Here is a 19,627-nt window from a genome sequence, read left to right as displayed (position 1 = left end):
CCCCCCCCCCCCCCCCCACAAATACAACCAAAGCCCTTGCTCAAAAGCACCCCAGGGTCTTTGCATTTGCTATTCCCCCCACCTGAGAGGCTCTGGCCCCAGCCTTTCAGATAACTCCTTTCTAACCAGGTAGGCCACAGCCCCGAGTCCCTCTCCTTTAGAAAGGCCTTCTGTGACCACGCTGAGGACAGTCGCCCATCCTCTTCATATCCTTGCTAAAATGACCCCCTTTAACTCACTGGCTGACGTGTCTGTCGCCGCCCCTCCTCCAATTTCCCCCCACAGACTAAAGCTGCTTTAGGACTTGTCCACCTCGTGGCCACCGGTCTGTTGCATATGTCCACAGTGGCTCACGAGGCCTGGGAGGGAGGGATGCCAACAAATGTCTGTAAACAGACTCTCTAGTGAGGGGATGCCAGAGGTGTCCCGCTGCAAATTCACAGACCAACAACGAGACCCTGGGCCTGAAAGCGATCCGGAAGTCCTAGGGGGCCAGATTCCCGCTAGTGTCCCTGCTGACCGCCCCCGGGACCCCCGAGGGGCAGCAGTCTAGGATGGGGGGCTCCTCTGTTCTACCTTTCTCTTCTCCCAGCTTAACAAAATGAAGTTCAGCCAGAGGGGCTGCGACACAGGTGACACTGGGCTACAAATGGAGACCAAAACCCACCATCGCACACAAAACAACCATGTCTGCCAAATCCCCCCGCCCATCCGTCACCAATGCGAGCATCCTCTCCCTAAGTGTCCAAGTTCTCGGAGGACCAGGCCAGAGAGCACCTGCTGGAACTGGGCATGGGGTGTGTTCTCAGAAATGTGTCCTGAACAATGAAGGGGCACCCATCCCTCCGGGAGTCCATGGAAGAATGAGCACCCTGGGGTCTCCCAGGGTGGTGGGTCTTTTCCCCACCGTACCCAGCACAGCATCCTCTGAGCACCTGCTAGGTACCAAAGATGACTGGCCAACAGGGTGAGATCACACACCCTTGTGTACAGAAGTGTCCCCAGGTCCTGACCCTGCTCAGCATCCATGCCCTTTACAATGACTTCATGCTCCGATCAAGAAGCGTCCTTCACTGTGCAAGCTAAGCACTGCGGCGCGGTATTAGGGTCACCGTCCAAATGTCACAGATTAGAAAACCGAGGTTCAAAGAGCTAAGTGCTTTGCCAAAGGTTGTGATGCTAGTAAGTTGCCCAGCACAGGTAGGTAGCAGACCAAGTTGGATTTGCCCGCATCTCCCAAAATGTCTTCTCTGAGAGGCGAATACATCAAATGCAAAACACGAAGTTAAACAAAGATAAAATGTGTTTTCAATCCCATGGGATGCACTGCCCCCCAAACTAAAGTGACCACAGAAATTCTTTAGCAGGTCACCTTGTAAGAAATCCTGTTGTGAAGAATGCTCATATACAGTCTGCCCCCAAAACTCTAAACCACAAGTGTCAAACAAGAGAAGTTTCTCTGAGATCCTTAGAACCTTTACTTCAGAGAATCTGTGGCATTCTTTATATTTTGGTATCATTATGAGTGTTTTTCTAGGAATAGTTTTCTCTTTAATTTTTTTTTTTTTGAGAGAGAGACAGACAGAGCATGAGCAGGGGAGGAGCACAGAAGGAGGGAAACACAGAATCCGAAGCACGCTCCAGGCTCTGAGCTGTCAGCACAGAGCCTGACGCGGGGCTCGAACCCACGAACTGTGAGATCATGACCTGAGCCAACGTCAGACACTTACTTGACTGAGCCACCCAGGTGCCCCTCTAGGAGTTGGTTCCATGGCTTTCATCTCAACCTCAAAGGTATGAATGACCCCCAAGAAAAGCTAAGAAGCTCTGTTCTACAAAAACAGGTAATTTATGTGAAGGACTCTGTACTTCCTCCAATAAATTCCATTTATTGCTTTAAAAAAAAAAAAAAAAGAGGTGAAGCTCATCTTGACTCCTTGGATCGAGCCTGTGCCTTGTTTTGGCCAACGGACGTGGTAGAACCATTAGGCCTTCAGAGGCCCCGCACATGCCCACTGTGTCTTGGATCCCTGCCTGGTGGGTAAGACCACACCAAGGCCACCTGTGGGAGGACGGACACACGCGGCCCGGTCACTCCCAGCACGCAGGGCAACCCTGACCTACAGCTGATGGCAGACCCACCAGGGAGCCCGGCCTGAACGGTCACCCCACCAAATGGTGACCCAAACAAATGGTCACGGCTTCAAGCCGCAACAGATAGCTTGTTACTCAACATTAACTGATCAAACTCTTCCTTACACATAACAGATCGGAAAGGGAAGGAAGATGTTTCTATTCACACAGAGATGTCCAAGCCAGCGTTACCTACATTAGCGAGCAAAGCGGAAATCACCTAAATATTCAGTAGTAAGATTACGGCATACCGTATCAGAGCACGGATGTCCAACAGAAAGAACTATTCCATAGTGATAAGAAAGGATTATGCTCTGGGGCGCTCGTCCGGTTGAGCGTCTGACTCTTGATTTCGGGTCATGATCGCAGGGTCATGGATCAAGCCCCGCATCAGGCTCCCCGCTGAGCTCTGCACTGAGCGTGGCGCCTGCTTGAAGTTTTCTCTCTCTCCTTCCCTCTTCCCCGTCTTCCCCACCCTCTCTAAATAAAAAAATGTCTAAAAGGATGGTGCTCTGACACACTTTATTTCCGGGTGTGGTAACAGCGCTAGGTTTCCGTTTTAAAGGCCATGCTGAAATCTTTACATATGATATTATATGTCTGCAATTTGCTTCAAAATCACATGGGGGAAATAAAAAACAGGATTAGCCAGAAGTTGACAATGGTTAACACTTATAACTGAGGTGGGGGCGAGGGGGCTGTGTTCATTTTCTACTCATTCTTTTGTATATGTTGGAGATTTTCATAGTAAATTTCATAATTTCATATTAAAAACTATACTTTGGGAAGATCATTCTGAAAACCGTAGAAACATGAAATTTGTTTACACCACAATGCTATGTGCAGAGAGCAAAAAACCAAAATGCTACAGTAAGTGCAGAAAACAAAACTCAAAATGCTGTGCGTGTCATGATTCAACCCTGTGACTGTCACACACCCAACAGAAAGAAGAAAATACATGGGAGGCGGGGGGAGGAGGTGTCTCTTCAGAGTTCGCTCTCATAATGTTAAACTGTCTTCACAGAGGACCAAAAAAAAAAAAATCAGGAAAAAGAATGACATACATTCTTTCACTTCCTTCAGCTGGGGCTCAGCATGCAGGAGGCACTAGGTGTCGGAGGGGAGGGGGCGGGGACGCCCTCCTAGCAGCTGCTGGGCTCTGGAGAGGACCCTCGGGCGCCCTCAAGGGCCCCAGCCTCCCCCCCACCCCCACTGGCCAGAAGGCAGGGAAGAGTGGTGAGGGGAGGGGGCTATCAACCAAGATCTGTCCTTCCCAAGTTTAAGGGATCACACCCGTGGCCCCTTCCTTTGACCAGTTTTGAGATGGGAAATGACACTCAGCTCTCTAAAATTTCTCTTCAGACAGGAAAAAACAAATCATCTGGGGAAGAAGGTAAATTACCATCAGATCCCCTGCTAGGTGCTAGAAACCACCTCCACCAATTCAGCCATCATCTCTCTGATCCCCCAATCTGCCCCACAATCGGGTGTTGATGTCCCCATTTTACAAGGGAGGTAAGGGAGACCCCCTCACCGGCCCAAAGTCAGTCAGGCCCTGGGCGCCAGCTAGTGGCCACCCGCCAGCACACCTGCCAACCCCTGCCCCAAGCAGCACCTGCGCTGGGTCCACGCTCCTGAGGGGGAGGAGGCAGAGGGACCACACCCAGCTGAGGCCCCTCTCACACTCGGCCAGATAGCAGCTGGCGCCCATATGACCCCCACCAGGAGAGACGACCCCCACCAGGAGAGACGACCCCCACCAGGAGAGACGTTTTGGACTAAATATTTGAGTCCTCCCAAAACTCATATGAAAGGCCTAACCTCTAACATGAGGGTATCTGGAGGTGAGGACTTCAGGAGGAGACTGGAGTTCGATGAGCTCAGAAGGGCAGAGCCCCATGGGGTTAGTGCCTTCATGTGAAAGGCACTGTATGTGTCCCCCCCCTCCATGTGAGGTCACAAAACGCAGCTGTCTAAAAACTAGGAAGAAAGCTCTCCCCAGGAACTTTCAGCTTCTGGAACCATGAGGAATAAATGCCTGTTGTTCAAGTGACCCAGCCTGGGCATTTGTCATAGCAGCAGGGGCTTATAAGGAAGAAGGTAAAGCGTAAGCCCTGGGGGCAAGGCTAGCACTCCCCAGGTAGTGTAGGGAAGGGGTCATCTGTACACTCTATTAGATGAATGAAAAGTTAAAGGTAGGAGAGCATAGGTAACGGGCCACCGCTGGTGTGGGAACGGAAGTGGAGGGCTGTGTGCGGGTGTGCGTACACGCCGGCTTGTCACACACAGCACGCGTCCACGGGAGGCAAGAGTGTGGAACCATGGCTCAGGGTCAAATGTGAGGAAGAATGATTGTTTACTCCATGCCCTTGGTAGAATTCCACTTTGAAATGTGTTTTTTGTTGTTGTTGTTGTTTTTTAATTTACCATTTGATCCTTCACAAAAGTTGATCATTCCCTGCTCTAGGCTCTTTTTTTTAAGTTTATTTATTTTGAGAGAGAGAGAGAGAGTAAGAGAGACCGCGCGAGTGCACGGGAGAGAGGCAGAGAGAGGGAGACAGAGAATCCCAACCAGGCTCTCGTGGCAGGGCTCAATCTTATGAACCGTGAGATCATGACCTGAGCCAAATGAGGAGTCGGATGCTTAACTAAGCCACCCAGGCGCTCCTGAAATGTTATTTTAAGAAAAGGTCGTTTTGGGCTGGTTGTTTTAGGAGCACCTGGATGGCTCTGTTGGTTGAGTGTCCACATCTTGATTTCGGCTCAGGTCATGATCCCAGGGTCATGGGATCAAGCCCTGCATCAGGCTCTGCATTGGGCATGAAACCTGCATAAGATTCTCTCTCCCTCTCTCTCTGCCTCTCTTCCTTCCTTGCTTTCTCTCAAATTAAAAAGAAAAAGAAATGGATTTTTTTTAGTATTCACAAGTCAGATATGAATCTACCCAAGAGAAACTCTGAAATTTCATGCAGAAAAGTCAGCGGACTCCTTGAACTCGGGTTCAAGGGCTCTATTTTTATCTGTCGATAAACTGCAATAAACCCTCCTCACGGCCTCACGTAACTGCCACGAAGTACTTCCCTCAGTTCTTCGTGGTCCGGCGAGACCGCTCAGGTCCAAACAGCAGTCTGATGGCCACCCCAAGAGCAGTGGGTCACAGATTCGCTTCCCAGGGCTCTGAGAGAGGGTCCTCGAATACGAGCTCCTATGAGGCCCCACGACTAAACAGCAGGACAAGACCTGAGCTCCCGGACCCGGATTCCTGCCAGCTTGTATAGCACCAAGAGGGTCCTCTGAGGCCAACAGGAACCAGGCCAGCTTTGCCTGCTGTCCGTGGTGGGCCCAGGACTGCCCTCACTTCCACTCCTTTCCTTTCCCACAAGCACCACCTCCATCTACCTGCCTCGGAAGGCCATGCCACTAAGCAGAGCCACTGGCCTGGAAGAATTCTGGAACACCCAGGTAGAGATACCTGCCAGGCAGGGCAAGGGCTCTGGGCTGGGCAGCCACTGGCTTCTCAATGGTCCTCACTTCCTCGCCAGTTCCAGAAAGGAACCACGAGACCTCAAGCCCTAATTGGGCTCCGCCACGCTGAGCCTTCTCCCAGCCTAGGCCTAGCCCCTTTGCCGGGGGCCTGTAAGACTGAGCACCTAAGAGGTGTGCAAGCCTGGGTGTGGACACTCACCACTCACCGCCTTCCCCTTCCGGGTGTAACCACTCCCAGCGTGTCCTCCCCGCAGCTCCCACTGGGCCTGCTCGGGGTGGAGGGGCCAGGACAGGCCACCTAAGGGCCCTGCACCCACGCTCCCCACCCCAGGGCAGACTGAGCGTCCCTCCAGCCGCACAGCCCCAACCAGACAGTTCGCAGCTGCGATATTCTCCAGGCTCCCGGTCTGGGAAGAAAGGGCAGTTTCTAAACGTTCCTCATGCACGGGACAAGGCCATCAGTGATAGTTTACATAACACGGGACTGGTTGGCCCCAAAACACTGTCCAACAACACGGTCCCGCACAGCGCAATGGGGCAAGGAGCACATGAGCCTTCACCCTGGACTCCTGGTGGCCTTGACCTTTCCCCAAGGTCCCATCAAACTCCATCCCTCGAGGCAGAATTACATGAACTCTTTCTCAAAGATGCCCAGCACCAGACCCCTGGGCCCAGGGCCTTCAGAACCTGCCCATGTCCAGCTGGCTGTGGATTTGTCTGAGGAGAAAGGTGGAGCCAGGGGCCCAGCCTTCACCTCTGACTTGTGGGGGTTCCCTTCACGCCCCTCTCGGAGCACCGCCCTGGCCCAGGAGACCGTGCGTGTGGCCCTGCAGGCTGGCAGAAAGCAGCCCCCACTCTCACCCCAGCTGGCCAGGGAACCCAGAACCAGGGAGCACCCCTGCCACCCCGACTCCCCAATGGCCATCACAGTCTGCTCAGCAAGCAGTCCCCAGCGTCCTGCATGGGGTCCACGCTGCCCACACCCGGACCATGTGGCAGGGAAAGAGGTGCTCCCTGGCCCCAGCGGCTGGCTCAGCTGTGGCTCGGGTGCACCCATAAGGCCCAATCGGAATGAATCCTGGGTCCTTTGGGACCCGCACCGGGGTTGGAGGGAGGCCCTGGAGCCAGCCCATCCAGGCCCGAATCCCAGCTCTGCCACCTGCTAGCCGTGTGACCCCTCTGCACCCCATTTCTCCTAGGAGGAGACAGGGTACAAGCCCACGCCCTCATGCAGATCACATGAGAGCACACGAGGGACTCAGCACGCTGCCTGGGTCGGGATAAAGGTCAGCGCGAGGCCTCACCCCGGAACCACACGGCCTGGGAACGAAGCCTGGGAAGAGGCCAGGTCTTGTGATGTCACTTGAGCCCCTGAATCCACCACAACTATCCGTGGAGATAACACTTCCAGAGGCCCCCTTCCTTACTGACCCAGCTGGCACTTGAACTTTCTGTAGGAACCGATACACCCCTGTGACTTGTAGGGATCAGTCCTACAATCGACTTTCTGCTCAGGTCATTAACATGAGCCTGACACCATCGACAATGGTTGAGGGAGGGAGAGGACTGGGTGACACCGCTGCCTCGGGGTCCCCCAGCAACAGGGACAGACCTGCAGGCACACGGTCGGGCGCACGGGTCTCACTCTCAGGAGACCCTCCCATCCACTGACGGCGCAGAAGACCCACAGACCTGCCCACGTCCCACACAGCTGCCCACGCCCCTACCCTTCCCAGGGAAGCTTCTGGAGTCCAAAGAGCTGGCCCTTCAGCACTCCCAGCAAGGCTGCAGGAGAGATGGGAAAGACCGCAGGGGTGAGTGGTGGTGGAGGGACCCCAAACACCTGGGCCCAAGGACCGAAACGGTTCATCCTGACCCGGGGTGGGGTCTGCCGACGACAGCCCAGAACAGAACAGACCCTCCTTCGCCCTCGCACACAGGTCCCTGGAGGCCAAAATGGGGGAATGTGTGGGGTTCAAAGGGGAGGCCCAGCCCGGCCCGCCACACAGCCGTGGGCACCAGGCTGTACAGCTGCGCTCTAGGCTGTGAATTCTCATCTGCAAAGACCCCTTGAGGCTCAAGGTTCTGGAAAACTACTTTTCCAAGAGGGCAAACCTCTGTACCTCACCAGAGGATACTCACTCTGCTATCACCTATGGACACGAAGGGTATGATGACAGGTGAGGGGAGTGAGGCATGGCCCCCTTTTTCTTCAAGGATGGTCTCTGGCCCGTTCAAAGTAGGAGGAGGTCTGCATGCCAAGCGCCTCTTGTGCGTGGGTACAACAAGGAAGAAATCGAGGCCCAGCGAGGGGCACCCAGGTCACCCATCCAGTGAGAGGCCAAAACGGGGCTCAAACCACACATTGTCCCGGGACAGCACTGGGAATCCATGGCCCGCCTCCCCAGATGAGCAGAGATCAACTGAGTCAGCACCTAAATTTCCTGACTCTAGGCGAGGCGGATGTCCAAATGGAACTGAGAGGGACACGGAGAAACGCTAGCAACCCATGGGCACTGAGGATGAGGCGCTGGAAAAGAGCACAAACAAGAGCAAAGACTCCTGTCTTCTCCTGGAGCCATTTACTGAAAACAACACCACCTCAGTCATGGTTAAGGGTACAGCTTTGGAGGCACGCAGACCGCTGTTCAAATCCTACCCCCAGGAGTGGGCAGCCACGAAAGCTGGCAGGGTCACCTACCCTCTTGGAGCCCCAGTTTCCAAATATGGACTGAAAGACTCAAGGCACAGCGACAGGCCCAGAGCAGCTGTTACTCTGGGGCTAAACTATTCTTGTTTCGCTGAAAATAATGCCACAGGGACCCTCTGCTGGCTCCGGCTGAGGCTGGGAGCGCTTCTCCAGGAGGACCCCACAGCGCCCCTCCACACCAGAGGCAGCCACGTGGGCTCCCCCAGGGGACGGAGGAAGCACCCCCCTCACTGCAGGGACACTTCCCAATTTACAGACAAAGGCCTCTGTGAGGCCCCGAGGCTCAAGCCTGGTCCTTCCTCCCCAGAGCAGTGAGGAACCTGCGCCCAGAGTGCTCGGAGCAAAGTCCACAGCTTGGCTGCGCCCAGGTCAAAGTGAGGGCCAAGAGAGGTCTGGAGCTGATTCCTCAGGAAGCAGAACTCCTTCCTGACAGGACCCCAAACCCCTGCCCAGACCACAGAGAGGCAGCAACAGGCCTCTGAGGGAAGGGTCAGAGTTCCATTTCTTTTCAAGGATCCTGCAATGAATTTTAAGATACAGATTTAAGAAAAAATAAAATCTTTTAAGAATAAAATATTGGGGTGACTGGGTGGGTCAGTCGGTTGGGCCTCTGACTTCGGCTCAGGTCTCACGGTTTATGAGAGTTTGAGCCCCGCGTTGGGCGCTCTATCAGCACAGAGCCTGCTTCGGATCCTCTGCCCCTCCACCCCACCCTCTCAAAAATAAAATAGAAAAAAAAAATACTAAAGAAAATAAACTTTAGTGTCCGCAAAGCCAGGTTCAGCTCCGTGCTGCCCCTCCCACTAGCTCTACACTCTGGGGCTACATCTCCTTGCTAGGCCTTCACTTCCCCATCTGTAAGATGGGTGGGTGCAAAGAGGAAATTCCAGCCGGAGAGAAAACAAGAGAGGGGATACCTGGCTGGCTCAGTCAGTACAGCGAATGACTCTTGATCTTGGGGCTGTGAGTTCAAGCCCCACGCTGGGCACAGAGATTACTTTTTAAAAAATAAAGAAAATTAAAAGAATTTTTAATTAAAAATAAAGAGTCCAGAGAGAAACCAACAATCCCACAGCACTGAACATTCCTCATAAAAAAGCCCGGGATCCTAAAAGGGCAGGAGCCAGCCCTTCCAGGGTGGGCACCTGGGGTCTCACAAACACCGCCCCACACACACCAACGTGTTCCTTCTCTCCCCTCCAAGGGTCCCCCCAGAACCCGGGGAGAACAGAACTCCACACACAACCTGCACACACCCCGCAGCACCCTCACTTCAGCGGGGGCCTAGCCCAGCAAACATTTCCTAGAAGGGCAGGGGCTGCCCCTGGGGGCAGAGGGTGCCCACTGCTCTATGGGTCCCTAGAGCCCAAGACTGGCCAGCATGCAGCAGGCACTCAATAAATGAACCTACGCTGGGACTAACACCCCAGGGTGGGGCCCAGATGTTTCCTCACCTCCACACCCCAGCCCTCCACTGTTGGGTGGAAATATGGTGTGAGGCAGAAATGAAAGCAAAACTCTCAGCACCCCCCTACCACCCCCAGGCCTTCCCAGGAAGCAGTGAGCTGGGAGGCCGGCGGCATGTCCAGGTCACTGGCGCTGGCTGGAGGGCCCCCACACCAGGAAAGGATCAGGTAGGGAGGCCACCTGTCTGCCCCGGGCTGGGGGCTCCCACCAGAGATATGTCAGAGGCCCCAGGCCCCAGCGTGGACAGTAGGAAGGCAGGGGAGGTGGCCTCCTGGGGCACAGGGGGAATGGTATCATTTATTAAGCATCTGCCATGCTTGCTAGCCCTAGAAGTGACTGTATTCTGCCCACTTTACAGACAGAAGAGCGGAGGCTCAGGGGAGGCAGAGTGGCTTCTCATCCACAAACAGGTGGACAAGGCTCGTGCTCCAAGTTCACTGCCATCCCCAACACCTACCACTCCTCTGGGCCCCGTAACTGTACACAGAGAATGCTCAGAAAAGAACGCCCTGGTTTTCTTCTAGAATGGTTATCACGCCATTTACTCGGATGTTATGTTCAAGGTGGAGGCAAAAGCCACCAAACAGGGTAGAAACGGCATGGTTTCAGGAGTCAGCTAGCCCCCAGGGCAAATCCCAGCTCTGCCACTCACAGCCGGTGACCAGGCTGTCCTCACGCCCCTCTCTGGGCCTCAGTGCTCTCACCTGGCACGTGGTGACACACCACCCACCTTGGAGGGTACACTTCTGACCTGCAATAGTGCCTGACCTATGGTAGATTCTCGCTGGGCTCTGATGTGAGCCACTGATTTGGGGGAACATGCTGAAACCTGGAGGGCCGCGTGGACGAGCCCCAAGTCCCGGCTTCACAGCTTGGGCCCCGCGACCCGATCATGCAGACCTCTGATGGGAAGCCAGTGGGGGTGCAGCACAAACCGCAAAGTGAAACACCCCGGGCTGTGCCACTCCTCTGCTCCCAGCCCTGGCCCGATGACCAGTGTGACATCTGGCCAGGCCAGTCCCTCAGGACCCACTGTTAAGTAATTGCAGCACAAAGCTGCAGCCAGAGGCAAGAAATGTTTAGGAGAGGAGAGAGGACTCTTCAAAGGGTAGCAGCCAGCAAGCAGACTGGGCAGGTGTGGTCCAAGGAACGCAAGTCCGTGAGGGGACCTCCCAGGACGGACCGGCCGGGGAACCTTTACACCCAGATGCCCTCCTGGAGAGGACCTGTCCCCGAGAGACCAGTTTTCGCCTGAAACATGCCTGACAGTTTGGGGGTGAGGCCTAGTAAGGCACTTGGGGCTTTCCAGAAGAATCACTGGGGCGCTGATGTGAAGACAAAGCTCCCAGGCCCCTTCTCCGGAAAGGGGAGGCTGAAGGATGTGTATTTCTCACCAGGGCCTCCAGGGGCCACTTCTGGGGGGCAAGCTGGCACACACTGGCCGGAAGGAAGGTAAACCAATGAGAGCGAGCATCAGTGGCCCCCAGACTCCACGTGGAGGCCAAACCTGAGCTTTGGGAAAGGGGAAAGGTCAGCTGGCTTAGGGCCTACCAACAAGGCCCAGGGGACCCCCAACACTCACTGCTCCTTCCTGAACCCAAAGGCTGACCTGGGCCTCAGCCAAGTGGCCTCCTGTCCCGGCCCCCAGATCACAGCTACAGCCTCAGGTGGGAAGATGGTCCCAGGACCACCCACGTGCCCCCCCCCCCCCGCCCCATCACACCATCAGGGAATAAGGACACCAAGGACACACCCCCGTCTCCTCTGACCACCTGTCTGAAGTGGAAACCAGGCAGCCCTTCCCGAGACAGCTGCCCACAGTCACACGGAGGCCAGAGCTACGGCACAGGCAGGTCGGGGCGTGCGGCCTCTAGACAGCAGCACGGCCCACCCTGTAGCGCTTTAGTTCCTTGCAGAACGGGGCTCTCGGCCTCTTTGCTTAAATGTCACCTCCTCAGAGTCCTCCTCTGACCACACAGTGCTTCGGTGGCCTCGGCCACCCCTTGCCACACCGTCTCCAGTTAGCGGGCTTCCGGGACTGACCGCATGGGGCGGCACTTAAGCACATCTGTGTGCTGACCTCCCGTTCATCTCCTCACCAGGCACAGAGGAGCCTGCAGGCGGGGACCGCGCCTGCCTGGGAGCAGGGCTCAGGATTCGCTCTGTGAATAAGAGTGAAGGAATGGAGCCCAGGGGCTCCTCCCAGGCCTGGGCCCCCCCCTTCTCCTCTCGCCCCAGGGTTTGCATCGGAGCCCAGAGCACTCCAGAGCCACAAGCAGCTATTTTAGCTGAGCCACAGGGACGTGCAGAAGGCTTCTGAAACCCACCAGTCAGTTCCTTCACCCACTAAGAGATACTCTTTTGTGCTCCTACTATGCGCGCTGTTAGAGGCCCTGGGTCTCAGCAGCGAACACAACTGCCGGCCTCCACCTTTACGGAAGCGCCTTCAAAGACAATGTGCAAGTCCAGAGAGAAATAACAAACCCACTGGGAGCTTAAGTTTCCAAGAGAAAGGGGAATAAGAGGCACCTCTCAGGGGCGCCTGGGTGGCTCAGTCGGTTAAGCGTCTGACTTTGGCTCAGGTCATGATCTCATGGTTCATGGGTTCAATCGGGCTCTGCTGACAGCTCAGAGCCTGGGGCCTGTCTTAGGATTCGGTATTTCCCTCTCTCTGACCCTCCCCTGCTCATGCTCTATCTTTCTCAAAAATAAATAAAACGTTTAAAAAAAATTTTTTTAAAGGCACCTCTCTGAAGCCGTCTTTGGGAGGGTCCGCAGCCTGACCGCGTGTCCAGACTCTCTCTGCCAGGACAGTGGACGGCTGAGCGGCAGGCTCGGCCAGCAGGGCTGACCCGGAGCACAGGGAGCACTCGACAAGGACTTCCTCATGGGAGTGATTCTCAAATCCCCACCGGTGGTGACAGACCCGCCTCCTGAGCCCTAAAAGCAGGGGTGGGGGGAGGGGACGCTCCCAGGAGCTGTCACAATCCCCAGCCTGGCACCACAACGGGCCTCCACAAACCAGCCCATGAGACCCAGCTGGGGAGGTGCGGGCCACAGGGCGCCGCTTTCCGAGGGAGGCCTGCGACAGGCAAGACAACACACCAGGTGGAATTCAAACAGCCCGTTGGGAAAGGCCTGGCCTGGCTCAGCAGCCCGGGTGGCAACTCCGGAGGAAGTCCTGTTCAAGAGGCGTCGGCGGGCAGTGTGGAGGGCACAGCGGTCTTGGAGCAGGGAAGTCCCCCTCCCCAACACACACATCTCACTGTGTGACCTTGAACAAGCCACCCCACCTCGCCAGGCCTGGGTCTCCCCCTCGGGATTCCAACCAACTCTCCCCCCAGGCAAGGCCCAGCTTCCACAGGGCCGTGGAGGGGGAAGGGCTGAGGTGGGCCCAATGCACGCAGGAAGAGGGAAGGCGGGGGCAAGCAGCTCCCGAAGGATGACTGCTTTTGAAAATGAATCTTACTTTTTAAAAACAAGGTACCAGAACATTCCCTCAAAAAGCTAGCTCCCCAGCTGAATTCACAACACGAGTGGGAACAGAAACCCCATTTACTTCCAACTGTTCGGGATCTGCCCTCGGGAGGCACGTCACTAAGCATTTACTGAAGGCCCGGAGCCTGCAGGGTGGCCTGGGGTTCAGAACGGAGGGTCCCAGCCCGCTGTGCCTGCACCGGTGCCCACGGCCCCCCCCCCCACACACACACACAGTGTGAATCAAGCTCACTGTCAAAAGAGAAATGCAAATCAAAAGCACCATCTCACCCCGGTGCGTGGCCAAGATCAAGAACGTTTGCCATCAGCCGCTCTGGGGAGCGGGTGGCCAACAGGCTCTTCCATTTGCTGTCGCTCGAGAGCAGTGCTCTCTCTCTCTCTCTCTGCGAGCGACTTTTCGACTCCCCTGGAAAAGTGAGCCGCCTGTGCCCTCTGACCCACCGCTCACTCATCTGGCAGGGTGTGCCCGGGCAATGGGGTGGGGTACTCACGGCCCCACTGCCTACACAGGCAGAGGCCAACCAGAGGGGGAGAGATCTAGTCCATCGTGTTAAGAGCTGGACCGCTCGGCCAGTAAAGAAATGAGGGAAATGACTCGGATCGACCTCCCAACGGAGCAGAGATGTGCTATTTCTCTAAGACATGCTGTTCCGTGAAATGAGTCGTGGACAGAACGGTACGTATCGGAGGCCGGAACACGGGTGTGCCCGTCTGCACAGAACACCGACAGAGAGAGGCTGCCGACAGCACCTGCCCAAGTGACAGGGACCCAGGAACAAGGGAGTCACTGATTTTGTGTTGTACTCTGAGTGCTCTTAACATTTCTTCAATGTACGCATGTATTAAGTGTTGGAAAACGAGAAAAGTTACTAATAATAAGAACACGACTGCTCATGAGGACTCAGCAACTTCTGGAAGCCCAGCACAAACTGTTCTTGAATCTCCAGACTTTTTTTTTTAATGTTTATTTTTGAGAGAGAGACAGACCGACAGACAGTGAGCAGGGGAGGGGCAGAGAGAGAGGGAGACACAGATCCGAAAGCAGCTCCAGGCTCTGAGCTGTCAGTGCAGAGTCTGATACTGCACTTGAACTCACGAACCAGCACTTGAACCCACGAACAGTGAGATCATGACCTGAACCGAAGTCGGATGCCTAACCGACTGAGCCACCCAGGCGCCCCGAATCTCCAAACTTAAATAAAAAATGGGTACCCTCTTGCATTAATGTATGATTTTCTCAGGCTCCTGGCCCGTAAATGAGGGGAGGACGGCACTCCTGCCTCCCGGTGCGGGGCCCGTGTTGAAGGGGACACCACCGCCTTGGCTGCTTCTGACGGCCCCACACAGCCCACACCTCGCAGGGGGATTGGGTAGCACCCATCGTGGGCTTCAGGTCCCTCCCAAACATCCCAGGCCGAGAATGGGAGCCCCACAGGTGCCATGGATCCTGGGACAGCGAGGCCTCCATGGGCGGAAGCCCACTGCCCACTCCCCAAAGACAACTACAAACACAAGCAGCAGCCGCAGCCACTTCTCATGCCCAGAGTCCTGACTCCCTTCGATCGCACAACACCCCTACGCTAGGCAGAGCCAACACCTTCACTTTGCAGTTGGGGAAACTGAGGCATGGGGGGGGGCCCAGGGTCACATGGACGGTCTGCTGTGGAGCCAGGCTGGGGCCCAGCACCGTGCAGATGGACATCTTCTGCCCCCGTGAGTCCCGTTCTCTCCCTTGGAGGCACGGAGACGGCGTTCCTTTGCATGGCTGACTTATGGACAGTCTCAGGCACGGGTGCAAAGGAAACCTGGTGGGTACCTCCTCCCACCCCCGCATCCCCGAAATGGTGCAAATCCATTGAGACAAAGAGAGCCATACGTACCCACAGAGCAGCATCCCTTAATCCCGGAAAGATCCTCCTTCTTCCCCCCAAGAATCTCCGGAGAGAATGCCGGCCCAGAATGCTAAGCCATCCTGGCAGAAAGGGACCTTTAAGATGCCCACTTTTAACGAAAGGAATGCAGGGCGAGAAGGGGAGAGGAAGGCCTGATGGCACCCCGCAGCCCTCCTTGGCATGCCTCCCCAGGTGTGAACACCACACTCCCAGCTCCCCGAGGACAGGGGCTCTGCCCTGCTGCCCCCGACCCTGCGGCCTCTCGGCCAAGCCCCCAGAAGGTGCTCACTGGCCTCCTGAGCATCAGTGGCCGCCAGGCCCCATTCCCCGTGAGGAACTGCACACGCTTCCCTGGTGGGACGGTCTGGGATGAGAATGTGGCCTGCGACAGCTCCATAACGCGTTTCCTGCGGACCAGGGGGCTGTGCTGGCCTCCGAGAACCTCCCAGACATTCTGCTTCTGGAGGCTCCGGGAGGCCCGGGCCTAACCTGGGCTGAGAAGAGACCACACGGAAGCCATGTCCCCCGGGTGAAGGGGCCTCGGGGTCCCCATCCCCGCGTCCCAGGCTGCTGGGAGCGTGAAGTGAGACGAGGTGCCAGGAAGGACTATGTTACAAAGGCAGCTGACAGAACAGTGCGGACAGACAGCGGGCCACCCACATCTTACACCAGAAGCTTCATGAGGTCCCGTGACTTTTCACGCCCTCCCCTGGTACAGGTTCAGGCACAGGACAGAAGAGGGTGGGAGGGTGAGGAAATGGAGGAGTGACACAGAAAACAAAGGGAACGGAGCGGTGGGGGCCAGCCGACATTTCCAAATGAGACACTGTGGAGAAGTTCAAAAATCAAAAATCAAAAACCCTCCAGCATTTCCAACTGCCAGCTTTATGTCTCGGCTTCCCCTTGGGAGTCCCTTCTGGACATCTTGCAAAGGGTACAAGGAAAAAGTTTTAAAAAAATGTTTTTTTTAAGGGGCACCGGGGTGGCTCAGTCCATTAAGCATCCGACTTCAGCTCAGGTCACGATCTCACGGTCTATGGGTTCGAGGCCCATGTCAGGGTCTATGCTGACAGCTCAGAGCCTGGAGCCGCTTGGGATTCTGTGTCTCCCTCACTCTCTGCCCCTCCCCCCCCCTCTCTCTCTCTCTTTCAAAAATGAATAGACATTAAAAAAGACGAAGAAGAAGAAAGAAAAGGGCGCAAGGAGAGGGCGTGAGGGAACTGTGAGGCTGCTCAGGTATGAGCAGGAAGGCAAGGAGGATGGCGGAGGACGAGAGAACACAAACCAGAGTCTCATCCATGTCCCTGTCCCTGAGGGGAGAAGAAACCAAGGACAGTGACAGGAACAAACAGTACCACTGAAAACAGGCTGAGTCAAAGGCCCATCTGTTGCCTTGTCAGAGAGCTGTCCTACCAAGGTGCCCCGACAGTGTGAAGTCTGGGCCTTTATGCCCACCTCCCATGTGCAGGTCCAGGTGCCAGCCCCCTCCTGCCGCCATCCACATGCGATGCCCCCCTGGCAGAACAAGGCAAGGAAGTGTCCCTGGGAAACAGCGCAGCAGCTGTGCCCTTGTGAAGGAAGAGGGGGTCCACCTCACTGTCAGAGGTGCCCAGGTAGAAAGGGCTTTCCGTGGGAGTCTCCAGGTCACCAAGTTGGGCTCATTCTAAAAGTTAAACAAAAAGGAACAAAAGTACGGAACCCACCCCTTTTCGCCCCTGCTTCCCCATCTGTAAAACAAAGGGGCTGGCGCAGATGACCCCCAACATCCATTCCTGCTCTGAGATTTTTGCAAGGCCTGACACCCAGCTAAACAACTCATCTGGTCCGTGCAGGTCATGCTCTCTGGCGCTGACACTGCCCTAAACATTCGGAGCAGAGCTTCAGATCGTTTTCAAACATTTCTGGACTTTCTCATCAGAGAAAGTCACAGGCAACGCATCATCTGTCAAAACAGGAGCGTTGCACCTCCAGACTGTCAATGTCGAAAGTGTGACAGCGTCCACCCACATCAGCTCTCGGGTCACTGAAATCGAACCAGCTTTCCCTACCCAGAAAACTGCAACAGCCCAGGGCTCTGGCCGCCCTGTGAAGAACCAGAGCTTTCTGCACCAAGTAGAGAAAGGTGGCCACCAGGGGGCGCTGCCCTGAAAGTAATAACGAAGAGGAAAAAAAAAAAGAAAAACTCTTGGTGTTTTCTTTTCCTGCTTAAGCTTAAAAGACACGATATCTAGAGCTTCCCTAATGAAAACACTCCCTGAGGTTCTAGAATGACCCAGATGCTTTCTGTCTTCTCTTTGAAGCCAATATTCTGGCTAGAAGTAGGCATCCAGACTTTGAGGGCAACAACCTTTTCAGAGAAATTAACCCTCCGGGCTGGACTTCCCCCAGAATGGTTGACATCTCAGGACTTACCCTGAACACTCCTCGAGCACCGCTTAAAGGCAGAGGGTGTCCGTGGAAAGGGAAGGCAATCTACAGGTCCAGCATCAGGGCCCAGCCCCGAGTCTGGGCTGGAACTGTTTTTGCGAGAGCCTTCTAATTAATGAGCAAAACATACCAGCCAGATGACAAGCCTCACGCTTTAGCTGCAGACACAGGATGACACAAATATAGACAGACTTTAGGGAAAAAAGCGTGCAAGGTATTAACTGGGATTTCCCAAGTCTCAGATGACTCCGGAGCCGAACACCAGAGAAGGGCATCCAAAACACATCAAAGGGGCTTCACATTTCTGCCCTGGCTGGGGCACTTTTTCCCTGTGTGTATCTGCAGCGCAAAGTTCAAGTGTCCTTTTTTAATGTTCCAAAAGTCCTCGGACCCATTTTCAAAGTCCTGGCTGCAAGTTCCCCCTGATTTCCTGATTTCCTTGTGAATTCTCGGGCTGCTTGGCATGCCCTACCGACCATGAAAAGCTTGCTTTCTCCTTAGGAGACCAGCCTGAGAAATGGCAGCCAACTCCATCCCCAGGCCAAAGGACTCGGAGCCAGGAGCTGGTTTACAACAAGGTGCGCCCCTCTGGCTACAGGGACAAGAGCGCCTGCGGGGTTTGCCAGGGCAAAGGGGTAACAAGCCCTTGGGACGGGCATCAGGGGCACAGAAGTGCCACAGGCCAGGGGCCAGCATGCGAAGGACAGCTCAGACTCACTGCTTGTTCCGAGCACCAGGAGATAAGGAAGCCCAATTGTTCAATTCTGCAACGTGTTTGGGGACCCAACAGAGACAAAAATGTAAGTGGAACACGTTTTCAAGAATCAAATCTACCAGGTGGAAACCCTGAATAACAAAGGGATTCCACCAAGACTTTGCAAAAGGCTTGGAGAACCAGATTCCCTTGGGCTTTCCGATAAGAACAGGGTTTCACTAACGGCTTCCCAGAGGCAAAGCCACAGTTGCCCTGCAGGGTGAGGTACACCTCACCCAAGTGGTTATGCTTCTCTAAGGGGCTAGGAATGTAATCTTATTAAAACACCATGAATCTCCACCACTGAGCACCAGCTTGGGGGCGGGGGGGTCCTCAGATAGAGGAAGGCCATTCTACACCACATGCATTTACCCCACCTCCTCCGCACCAGACGCTCTCTAGCTGCGGGACCCCAGGTAGGGTACCCCAGCTCTCTGCAGATCGCTCCCCCTTCTCAGACACATGGCCCAGAACCGCCACCCGGGTCAATTCTCAAAGCTGGTGTGACGCTCTAATGAGACAGCAAATCACCACATACATGCCAAGTATTGCTACTCGCTGCACAAGAGGCTTAACCCAGTGGCATGCAATGACAGCGTCAAGGGCTGCTCACGTTGGGCACACAGTAGGTGGTCTGCAAACATACAAACCGTGCTGCCCTTCTCCACGAAGGGAAGGGAAGGAAGGAGGAAAAACACTCCAGTCTAAAAGTAACCTCCAGCCACAGGCAGACGGCGTGGATTCCCCGATTTCCCAGGTCCCTCTGCCACCTTTAGCAGCGTCCCCAACGCGCTCGGGGCAGCTGGGGGCTTCCCCACCGAGGGTCACGGTGCACCTGGAAGCCCCGGTCCGTGCCACACCGCCCATCCTGGCCGCCGCTCCCTGCGAGCAAAGCCGGCGGTCACCACAACCACCTGGCCGCTGGGACTCAACGTCCGCGAGCACCGCTCCTTCCCGAACGCTCCAGCCTCCCAAACCAGCGGCTGGGGCTGAACGGGGCTCGGGCCGGGGGTCCCCGAGCGCCGGGGTCCCGTCCCTCCTTACCTGCACAGCTCGGCGAAGGCCTGGAAATTCAGCTTCTTGATTTTCTTCTCGCTCAGCCAGTAGCCAACTCTCTTCCCTTTCAGAAAGGTCTGCATCTTCCTCCTCGGGCGGGGAGCTCGGGTCCGGAGGAAATCGCCCAGAGGCCGAGTGTGGCGGCCCGGCGCGCGCCGCGAGCGTGCGGGCACCTCCTCCGGCGGCGGGGACGCGGAACGGGAC

General features: G+C 55.6%; 1 protein-coding gene across 2 annotated transcripts in view; it reads right to left on the bottom strand.

Annotated features, from left to right (window-relative positions):
- The window catches only part of ITPK1 (inositol-tetrakisphosphate 1-kinase), a 166,319-nt gene extending 146,698 nt beyond the window's left edge, over window positions 1-19,621 (bottom strand). For both annotated transcript variants that reach the window (XM_029952121.1, XM_029952122.1), the window contains exon 1: window positions 19,412-19,621. In XM_029952121.1, the coding sequence (XP_029807981.1) occupies window positions 19,412-19,506 (95 nt within the window). In that variant the 5' untranslated portion in view covers window positions 19,507-19,621. The remainder of the gene's footprint in view (window positions 1-19,411) is intronic.
- Window positions 19,622-19,627: the final 6 nt, after the last annotated feature.

The sequence above is a fragment of the Suricata suricatta genome, chromosome 9, assembly GCF_006229205.1.
Source record: "Suricata suricatta isolate VVHF042 chromosome 9, meerkat_22Aug2017_6uvM2_HiC, whole genome shotgun sequence".
Classification (NCBI taxonomy): domain Eukaryota; kingdom Metazoa; phylum Chordata; class Mammalia; order Carnivora; family Herpestidae; genus Suricata; species Suricata suricatta.
This window is presented reverse-complemented; position numbering and strand designations above follow the sequence as displayed.